The sequence below is a fragment of the Etheostoma cragini genome, chromosome 3 (assembly GCF_013103735.1).
Source record: "Etheostoma cragini isolate CJK2018 chromosome 3, CSU_Ecrag_1.0, whole genome shotgun sequence".
Classification (NCBI taxonomy): Eukaryota; Metazoa; Chordata; class Actinopteri; order Perciformes; family Percidae; genus Etheostoma; species Etheostoma cragini.
In genome coordinates this window covers 19,058,513-19,069,649 of record NC_048409.1, presented here as the reverse complement: position 1 = coordinate 19,069,649, position 11,137 = coordinate 19,058,513, and the positions used below count along the sequence as shown (strand labels likewise).

Sequence of the window (11,137 nt, the reverse complement as noted above, 5' to 3'; positions counted from 1 at the left end):
AAATGCAAGATCTACTACACGCATATATATGTTTAAAGCAGCCTATAGGGTGTAGTGGAGTTTGACGTTTCGGATTGGACTACAGCTACCAATATTCCAGTCGGCAGATTTATTTTCAAACTTCCGGGTTACGTGCTTGAGTTCCCCGCCTTTTGAGTAAGCGACGGACGTCCCCTTCACAATAATACCTCGAACGGTTTTTAATTAGCCGCTGTCTAAAGGCTTTATGAGACTTTTCTGAAACATGGAGCTACTTAACGTTAGCTAACTCTTCAATATTTATATCAAACCAACAGGCAGTCATGTTGCTACCGTCCGACGTCGCTCGGCTTGTTTTGGGTAAGTCTTGCTAGCTAGCTAGTGTTGTCGGACGAAGCAGAGCTGTAACGTTAGCTGTGCCTTAGTGTTCGCGTTATAACCTTACTTTTGCCGTTCTAGCTTTGGTGGGCTGCCCTTACTGGTTGTTGCTAAATGTCTTTCTCCAGGGTACCTTCAAGAAGAGGGACTGTCCGCTACAAGCCGAACTTTCATTCTTGAGAGCCAAAACCTGAAAGAGTATGCAGAACACACCACAGAAGATGGGACTATTCCTGCTTGTGTATTTGTAAGTGTGCCTTTCGTTTCTGAAAGCCTCTCTCACAAACTGTTAAGTGAATGTCATGCTCATACAGATAACGTTCATCTGTGATTCATTGTGTTTTCCCACATAGTCTATCTTTGGGAAAGGCCTAACAACCATCTTAAATGAGTATGTATCTGCCAAAACAAAAGGTGAGCTTATCTGACATTGTTCCCAGAACAAAATGTAGCTACTATTTAATGTTTATATATTCTTATTTATTTATCCTGCTTGTGTTGTTTTTTTAGCAGAGTCTTGTCATGAGGTACCTGCCATGATGACTTCGTTGTGGAAAAAGCTGGATTTTACACTCAACCAGATCAAGTAATGAGCTTCAAATTTCACCCTCTAAATCACTGCAACCATTTTAACATGAAACTGACCACGATCTAAACTCAGCTTACTCTAGTCACTGATAGTGTTCCATTATGTTTCTAAATCTTTGACTTAAGTCTGAATTGCCTGGTTGCTGAAATATGTGTTTCACAAATAAACTTGCCTTGCCTTGTCTTGCCTTAGGTCATTGCAGAATTCCCCCGCTCTATCAGCAAGTCAAAGAAGTACGTCTGTTATTAGTTTTTCTATTTATCACCCAAGTACATTTGACTCAGCCATCAAGATATTTGTGATAATTGTACCTTTCAAAATATATGTGGAAAAGCAGTTAAACGTGTATTTGTAGATTCTGTTAGGATGATAAATTTACAACATAAGTAGCTGTACATATTGGAAAAATCTTTCTGGCTGGAAAATGGCTTCCCTAATCAAAAGCTTATTGTGACTATAGTGTTATCTTTTACAGTGTACTGGAGCCTCTAGCATCAACATAATATATCCAACTGATCAGCTAAGTTAGCAAAATGTGGGAAACAATTTGGTAATACATTGAGTATGCAAATAATCAGCATCAACTGCTGATTTGAGATATAACCATAAATACTGTATGAATTAGGTTGTGTAAGTGCTGTGTTTGCATAGGGTTTGTATGTGGGCCTTTAATTTATCAGCCTCTGTTCATTGCAGCACGTTCACGCATTGGAGTGGCAAACATGGCTCGACAGCGGGTCTTAAGTGTGGCTTCAGCTAGTGGTATTGTCTGCACATCAGTTTCTGAAACAAGCTCCATCATCAGCCCTGCACACATCTCCCACGGCATGCTCGGCCACTCAACGCCTGTGAGCTACACCGCCACGCACACCCGACCAGTTACCGCCAATGGCACACACCAGCAGATCCTGGATGTCAATCAATCACTAAATACGCCAAGTCAGTATCACAAAACATGCACTACTTTCAATATGTGTCGTGTTATTTACAGAATAGTTGAGGTGACTGTTTAGAAGGAGATGGTGTTTTGATTTCATATTTCTTGTTGAATTTTATTTTATCCTATGTTGGTTTAATACAGTATAGATGCTAAAAGAAACCATGTCGTGTTGTACTGTATTAAGTATTTTTATTTGAACTAAAGTAATGTTATGTTTTTTTTAGATGGCTTGAAAAAGTTTCTTTGTTTTTCTTAATTTTGTGTAGGGCTCTTACAAGCAGCAGAGCTCTATTAGCTTGTATTTTGTCATGCTTGCAAGCTAACATCAAACACAAAAAAACTGCTTTTGTATGTGTGACACATGTGCCCATACAGGAGATTCACCTATACAGATAGTTGTTTCAGAAAATCGGCTAAACCCAGGTCCAATGTCTCCTGGAAGACGGAAATGGTAAGGATGATTATTATTGCTAAATTGCAGTTAATGTTCATAACCCGTTAAGAAGAGAACATTAAAGATGGAATTTCTTGTCCACCTAACCCCCATTGGCTTAACAATGCTGCTTTCGTGGTGCAGAACTGAAGTACAGTAGATGTTAATAAATAGGCCTTTTCTGCAGAAGACGCATTGATGTGTCATGACATTAAAAAAAGCTAAGCTAAAATTAATGACTGCTAAATTAAATTCAGTTTAGCTGCTTAGTTTCAGGGTATATTTTTTGTACATGCTGTCACTGATCTGACTTACTGAGACACTTCACTAGAACAACACTATCATTATTGTTAATTGTCATACATGTACTTCAGTGTTTCCTTTTTATGTTGATTTTATTGTGGCGTCCCACTATGGCCCATCCAGTTTAACTCCACATACTGTTGTGTTGAAGTAGTTTATTGTCAAAACGTTCGCTTTCTTCCGAGTCGACTATTAAACAAATAGCTCTGGGGGATGTTGGTCGGACAGACCTGCCCTCACTGCTAAAAGAAATGCTAAAGGGAACACTGTGCTTGCTATTAAAGTCAAAAAATGTCCACATTGATAAATGTTGATTGGCCTGTTGAGGTTGAGGCTTCAGTTTGTGGTGTTTCTCTATAAGAATGCATTTTATAGTTCTCTTTTGTTTTGTCCATGCTCCCTTTTTTAGTAATCTTTTCTGTTGTCTTCAGGGACACCCCCAGGAAGAGAGGTGGTGCTCAGAGTGGTTCCAGTGTCCTTGGCAGATGCGCAATGACCGTCAGTGATCCCAGTGCAGAATCCCAACCTGAAGAGGCAGCTGATGAGAACTTTCCTGTAAGTAAATCTGTATGTTAGTTGTTGAGTTTTATTAACACCAAGACAATTTGAACAGACAAACGTTTTCACTCATACAAGGATTTTGGACCATCTTGTGCAGCAAATTAGGGCTTAATTACCTTTTTAAATATTTTGAGAGGGGGTTTAGATTGTTGATTCCTAAAAGCAATACATTTCATACATTTGGTGACTTCACAACACATGCTAATCTCCACAGCAACTTGTGATACAAAATGCACGTGACAAGATATTGGGGGACAGATCGTTACAAGAGAAGCTTGCTGAAAACATCAACAAAATCCTCGCCAAGTAAGTGTTGAGTCGGACCTCTGCATTGCCTCAATGCGTATATATTAAGTTGTTGTAATAGATGATATAGAATCCTATATTTGTCCCAGGGATTCAGAGTTGTGACATTGCTGCAAGCATGTTATAACATGCCTGTTCTAAATTCTTCTGTTTCATCTCTAATAACAGTGAGCCAACGCCCCAAACATCTAAGGCCCCTTCCAATACAGTGGAGGCAGACCAGTCTATAGATGAAATCCTGGGATTACAGGTGCTAAAACAGTCAAAATTCTAATATCATAACAGTATGGTTGCTTCTTTTTTTTCTCTATATGTTCCTTGTGAATCACTCACATTTTCCTGTATGTCATTACATTACTTTCTGACATATATCCTTTGGTACAGGGGGAAATCCACATGAGTGACGATGCCATCCATGACATTCTGGAGCAAACAGAGTCCGACCCAGCATTTCACGCCCTCTTTGAGCTCTTTGATTACAGTAACCATGACCTACTTTTTTTTCATATAAAGAGTACTTTTGAATTACTTCTTTTTAATTAGGTAATATATAGAAAGTCATTGCAAAACAGACTTTTTATAATGTGTTTGCAGATAAAACCAGATTCACTGATGGCGATCCAGGGGAGGGAGATATTAGCAGTAGTCCAGAAGAGAGTGACACTGCTGGACCTTCATCTACAGTTGTACCCCTTCAGAGTGATGATCCAGGTATTCTTACAATCTAATTGTGTGTTCCAGTTGAACTGGGAAGTCAGATTTCCCACTCAGAAAGACAGGAGAAACTCACCAAGCCCATAATCACAATCCAACATTGCTGCTCTCAGCATCAACAGTAGTCAACGCTGTGTGGATATACTGTTTTCAGCTTCTCTGTCTTATTTGTGTCTAAGTAGACACACAGCACTGTCCATCTGAATTTGTGGACTTGTGTGACTACAGTGTTTGCACACACAAAAAACCACAAAATGCAAATTTTCAACTGGTATTGCTAACCTAGCTACCAAGTTCATCTACCCCTGTTTTTCCGACTTGTAATTGCAACAGGGTCAACTCTGGTGTGATGTAATTCCTAGTTCCAACCTCCGGCTGCCAAGTTAAATGGAACACAGCATAAAACAATAGTTGGCTCTCAGAAAACACACAGATATCACCTTCGACTATCTTTCTATCTCACACAGGTCAAGGCAGGTTTCTTGAATTTAAAGTTTGGAAAGCTTCATGTTTTATTAAAAGAAATTGCATACGGTCAGATTTATTCATTGTGAAAAGTCTGAAGGAGGGTGAAAAGGTGGTACGGTTCGGTTAGGCTTGTACAAAAACTGTTTTTCTAACATGTTGTCAGACCACTGCAAAAATCTTTACAATGTTTTGAATTGCCACACTGGAAGGCAGAGGAGTAAGCAGGCTGGCAGTGGTTCACTAAATCAATTATTAAAGATTTTGGTGCCAAAAGTCAATGACTTTTCCAGTTTAAACAATTTTACATTGTAAAACACTCACACACATTATACATTTTTCTTTTTAAGATCTTAACACAGCTTTGCACTTGTTAGTGCATGTTGAGAGCAGGAAACACTTGATCTTCACAAATGTTTGCAGACTTACCACAGTTTGTTGATGACTGCTATACCATACACTTTATACAGAGAAATTGTTGATATTTGTGTCAAATACTAATTGTGGGTGCAGATTTTTGACATATATACCCCTAATAAATACAGAGCCGCAAAAATACTCAGATGGGGACAGAATACTCATTATATATATATATATATAATTTTTTCTTTTTTTTTTTCAGGCATTGCACACAGAGATACTGTGGCTTTAACTACAACACCAATGACATTGAAGATGAGAGCTGGACAAGAGCGTAAGACCAGAAAGTCTACTGCTCCCACCTTGTTAAAGAAGGCTGTACTTGGCCCCAGCGTCAAAGCATCCAGAATTGAAAACAGTTTAGCCAAATTGTTAGTGAATCAATGGGAGCACCAAGATGTCTCATCTGCTCCAATGGACTCAAACAGAAAAGAAAAGGCCTCACTTTTAAATAACAGTGGTTTTGTAACACCAATGGATATTGATGAACCTTTGAATACACCTCCCCCTCTTTTAGACGGTATAGACACTCAGGAGCCTGCTACAAACGACAGCACCCCCATCACAACTTCCCCCAGTGAATCAAACATTCTTCCCTCTCCTGCATTTGCACAAGGATCTGAAGTGCAACCTGCTACTGCCCCCCCTGTTTTTTTGTTTCCTTTACAAGTTGAACTAATCAACACTCCAATGCCGACTGCTGACCTACCTCATATGTCAATTCCAAGCACTGGAATAAACACTCAACCAGGGTCTACTCTCTCAGTAACACCTGAATCTGCCTCTTGCACGTCTTCTTCTAGCAGTTCCACAGTTACAGCTGTGCCTGCCTTGCCTTCATCTACATCAACTGCTACACCAGTCACAGCAACACCTATCTCACCCACATCTGCTTCTACCTCTGCAACGCTTACGGCTACACCTGCCTCATCCTCACCGGTCTCACCTGAATCCTCCCTGCCGTCTTGTGCCCCAGTTGGTGCAGCATCTAATCCTCCAACCACCAACCCCACCACCCCAAGCAAGGCTGCAGCAGATTCCAGTAATATAGTTTCTTTAAAGATCATCATCAGCGATAACCAGGATGAGGATTCTCCCAGTGACACAACCTTGAGTCAGGCAATTTCTAGCATTTCCAGAGACAAGATACCCACCATATATCTTTCCTCTCCAGCTAAGTCCTCTGGAGGAGGCCCCAGCACACCAAAGGCCAACTTGGATGAGGCAGCACAGGCAGTTAGTGGCTTACAATGCGCAGAGGCACATGCTAGTCCTCTCAGCTGTAAGGCTGGGGTTGTAGTTGCATCCCCATTAACAGGGACATCACAGGCCCAGCCAAACTACATAATTCAACTACCCCTGGACACCACTAATCCTGCCCTCCAAGGAGCCACTGCCAGCTATTTCCTTGTAAATGAACCCCAGACTACAGATGCTCAAACTAGACAGGTGCTGCTGTCAGCTGGTGTTTCAAAGGGACAGCCTTTGCCTGCCAGCCAGTATGGGGTGACTACACCAACTCGCTCTCGAGGCTACTCCACCGGTAAGAGACAACAGTCGCTATCTGGGTTTGATTTTTGTAGTTGCTGATTTTGATGTTTGGTTCTTAATTTTTGTTTCATCAAATTTGTAGTGTTGACTTACTGTGAACAGGGCACTCTTCTCCATGAGGGACTTTGGGCTTCACAAAGAAAAGTGATGCTTCTGCCACATTTGTGAACATGTGATAATGTGTAATGATAATGAGTTCTATTCCTATTAAGCAATCCCTAATTTGGTTCTCATCCACATTAACACAGAAAATTCATGAAAACTTTATGGTCTAGTGAAGTTAATTTTGTTGTTTTGGACTTTCTTCTTTGAGCTGACATGTATAAGCCTAGTATCAATGGAATTTCCATCATCATTTGTTTGTTGTCCCTGATGCAGGGGGGGTGGCATGTTTAGTTTATCTTTGTTGTTCATGACCTACTGTCAAGCCCATTAGAATTATCTATATTTTTTGTGCAGGGTCAACATTCATCCTACCATCACCTGTTAATAAGCCCATGATGCTTCCAGTTTCTGTAATGGGGCAGAATACTCTGGGCAAGGTCCAGATGGTGTCCAATCAGGTAACACACCTTCTCTGCAGTAGTGAAAAAAGTATTTCCTTTTTACCAATTTTTAACAGATTAATAGCAGTGCTAACCATTGGGTCACCATGTTGCCCACTCACCTACAAGGACAAAATGTGAATGTAAACACAAGACATCTTTTTTCTTATTTTGCATATTACCATTAGATGTACTAAACATTTATCCTTCCAAAGTAATAAACACTTAAAATGTTAAAGATGTCATGGCCTGTTTCCTCAGGACAAAGCAAGATTGCAAAATTGTTAGGATGTTTTCTAATCAATCCAAGACTGTATTGTTTTGTAGTGTGTGTGGTAAAATGAAAATTGCTGCATCAAGAGGTTGAAGACTTTTAGTGATATCCAGAACAATAGAACTTATCAACATTGTTATATTTACAGCTTGTTGCCATACCAAACCCAGTACTGGTACATCAGTCAAAAGATGTAAAGCCCAAGTCTCCCACAATGGCAGTAAAATGGTCTACACCTGCTGGTAAGTTACAAGTTAACTTGGAGCATTGCTAGCTAACAGTATATAATGACTGAAAATGAACTAACATCCTTTTTACTTTGTTACCAAAGGATGTCCTCTGTGTTAATCTGCTTTATGTTTTAATATCACTGCCCTATTTCCCTGACATTATTTTTTTGAATTCCAGGCACTGAGCCGAACCTGGTTGGTAAGTTAGTTCTACCTGTGATGGCTAAAAACACAGGCCAGCTGGATACGGAAAAGGGTGCTAGACATAAGAGAATTTTATGTTTTGACTCTACTGCAGAGGTTCAACCACAAACTGCTGACACAACAAGAACCACCAAACCTCCAGCTACAAACACATCTACATCACAATCTGTCCAGCAATCTGAGAAAGATGATACACAGTCAGTGGCTCGAAGAAAACCTTCTATCTTGGGTGGCAACAAGCCCAAGAGGAGGATAGAGACTGTCAGATGCTCAGCCAATCCCCAGACTGGAGGAGGCTTCATGAAGGAGGTAGAAAAGGCAGAAAAGGCCATGCCTTCACAACAGCACCAGAAGGATCCTCTCAAAAAGAACTCTCGCAAACAAGATCATAGCACCCATAACAAAGAGTCTCAAAGTGCAAGAACCAGCAGGGTTGATGCCTCACAGCCTGAGACTTTGAAAAAATCAGAATTAGGAAGGAGATCAAAATCAATTGAAAGGAAACACAATCATAAGGATGGTAATGGAGCAAAATCTAAGGATTCTCATACTTCTAAATCATTGTCCTCTGATTCTGAACTGAAATCAGGGACTAGAATGGACAAAGAGGAGGGCTGCAGGAAAGAAGCTGCAGATAAATCTCCTGTTAAATCATGTGAGGGGCGTACAGAAAAGAGAACTCCCTCTCAGGAGATACCAAATGTTACCGCTAACAAGGAGAATGAAATTAAGGGTAGCTTGCAAGAACAACATTCAACACCCTCATCCTCAACATTAAGAGACTTTAGCCCTCCAGCCGTCACACAGCCTGCATCTAATCCTCAGTCCAAAGCGACAAAAGCCCCCTCAAAGACCAGCTCTCTGGCTAAACAGGCAGCTGAGATGCTGCAGGACCTCCAGGGGCTCAGCTCTCCTTCTACCCCCACCAGGAGGCCTGGAGCAAGCAGTTCCGACCATAGTGTTCCCCGGACCCCCGGGCCTGGCCGTAACCAGGAGGAGTCAGCTGAACGTCCCAGGACTCCCTCCCGACAGAAGAAATGTAGAGATGGAGAGGGAACTCCCAAGCATCTAATGCCCCCCAACACCCCGGATGTCCCCACCTGCAGCCCAGCCAGTGAGGCTGGCAGTGAAAACAGTATTAACATGGCTGCTCACACACTTATGATTCTTTCACGTGCTGCCATTGCCAGGACAGGCACTCCACTTAAGGACAGTTTGCGTCAAGAGGAAGTAGTAGAAAGTTTGCCCGCAAGCTCAAAGAGTTCTAAAAAACGCAAACCACCTTCTCCCACAGCCAGCCCGCCTTCAAAGAAAAAGTCAAAACACTCTCCCAGCAAAAAGACAGACCGGGTGAGTACAAGACAAAGATTTGCCATTCAGTAGGCATATGTTTAAAATGTATGGTGTTAAAACCATCCCTGTTTTCTATAGTAGACCGCTTCAAGATCAGCTTTATCAGCATTATTTGTTTTTTTACATGAAGTTAGATGTAGAGCTGTAACTAACAAATATGTACATTACAGATTAGGGCTTGGCAATACATTGACATCCGTAGATGAGGTTAGATATTGTACTATGACACAAGTGTTTTCTTTTCCTGGTTCTAAAGGCTGCATTACAGTAAAATTAAATAATTTTCTGAACTTACCAGACTGTTCTAGCTGTTTTATTATTTGCCTTTACCCACTGAGTCATATATACACATTACTGATGATTATTTATCAAAAGTCTCATTGTGTAAATAATTTGTGAAAGCACCAATGGCCAAACATCAAAAATCTCCTTGATGGCACTGTATTTTGTCAAAAATATTGTGATATTTGATTTTTACCCAGCAGATTATTTTTTCAGTTAATTGTTTTGGTCTTAAAATTTTTGGGAAACAGTCAAAAATGTACAATGTTATAGTCGCTAAAAGCCCAAGGTGACGTCTTCAAATTGCCTACTTTGTATTAACCCCAAAGATATGCAGTTTTCTATAAAATATGACAAAGGAAAGCTGCAAGTCTTGTATGAAAAACTAAAACAAGGTCATGTTTGATATTTTGGATTTAAAAATTACATTCAATCATTAAAAACAAGGAATCGATTTCTTTCAAGATTGTAATAATTTTTGCCCCTTTCATAAAAACTATACCATCCAACCCTTGTGTTTTGGTGTGTAATGAGCATCATTTTTATGCTACGTCATTGCCATTTAATGAATGGGAATTTTGATAAATGTTTTTGTCTTGTAATTCTGACTTTTGGTTTAAATCTGCAGGAAAGGAAGAAACTTGCAGATTGCTTTCCCCATGACTTAGATGTGGATAAGTTCCTGTCTTCACTTCACTACGACGAGTGAAAATGGAAACACCAACGGAAAAGGACCTTATCACTACCTACTCAAATTACTATCAGGAATAAAAAAAAGCCATCTGTTGAACAAGCGTGCATGTTTCCTATTTAGTAACCTTGCCCGAGACCTTATAAGCTGTAGTGTCTTCTTCACCCAATGAGGGACTTTGATTTGATTGATTAGTTTCCGGTGTGAGGGATCTGCATACAATCCTGTTAGATGCAGTGGCAGAGGGGCAACCATGGCACTTTGATGTATTTTTTTATTTTTATCCCCATGCTCACTTCTGTTTATATTATCATTGTTTAGTACTACAATAAAAACTAATATAATGTGTGCATGTTGATAAAATTAGTGACTCAAAGAATTTTCCTGGTCAATATTTGACTCTTAATAAATCCAGATAACACTGACTGATCGGTTGGTATGTAAAAATAGGTTTTGGAATTATGTCTAGTACTTTTAGTAAAACTGAATGAAGAGCTACCACTGATTTTAGTTTTTCAGTTTTAAGATTATATTTTACGGCAAATGTGTTTTTTTTTTATATATATTTGTTCTTTGTTAGATTAGACAAAATGGCTGCAACTTGATAAATTGCATACTCAGGCTTTATTCAACGTTGTAATAAAACAAAGAAACAGCCTTGTGTGTCTTTCCTTAGTGTACGCTGCTTTCTTTGGCCATTGAAATGCAATGATTATATGCGATGTGTAGCTCAATGATTTGAGTGTTTTTTTTTGCTCACTCTCTGAATATAATAATGGCCCATATGCAGTGGGGCTTGAAATTTTGGGCACTCCAGGTAAGAATTTGTATTTGTGCAAAAAGAAGCCAAGAAAAGATGGAAAAATCTCCAAAAGGCTTCAAATGACAGATTAGACATTTGTAAAATATGTCAAAAAAA

The 11,137-nt window shown here is 39.9% G+C and overlaps 1 protein-coding gene across 2 annotated transcripts; it reads left to right on the top strand.

Moving 5' to 3' along the window:
• Positions 1–112: 112 nt before the first annotated feature.
• On the top strand, positions 113–10,875 carry npat (nuclear protein, ataxia-telangiectasia locus). Of its 2 annotated transcripts, none has more exons than XM_034868175.1 (17): positions 113–339; positions 486–604; positions 711–771; positions 871–943; positions 1,139–1,179; positions 1,643–1,885; positions 2,262–2,337; positions 3,054–3,177; positions 3,398–3,489; positions 3,658–3,739; positions 3,874–3,970; positions 4,084–4,200; positions 5,291–6,631; positions 7,099–7,202; positions 7,607–7,700; positions 7,867–9,242; positions 10,156–10,875. In XM_034868175.1, exons 1-17 carry the CDS (start codon positions 303–305, stop codon positions 10,234–10,236), a joined length of 4,158 nt encoding a protein of 1,385 aa, XP_034724066.1. In that variant the 5' UTR covers positions 113–302; the 3' UTR covers positions 10,237–10,875. The 2 variants fall into 2 exon arrangements, with proteins under 2 accessions (XP_034724066.1, XP_034724065.1); XM_034868174.1 differs by having other exon boundaries at positions 868–943.
• Positions 10,876–11,137: the final 262 nt, after the last annotated feature.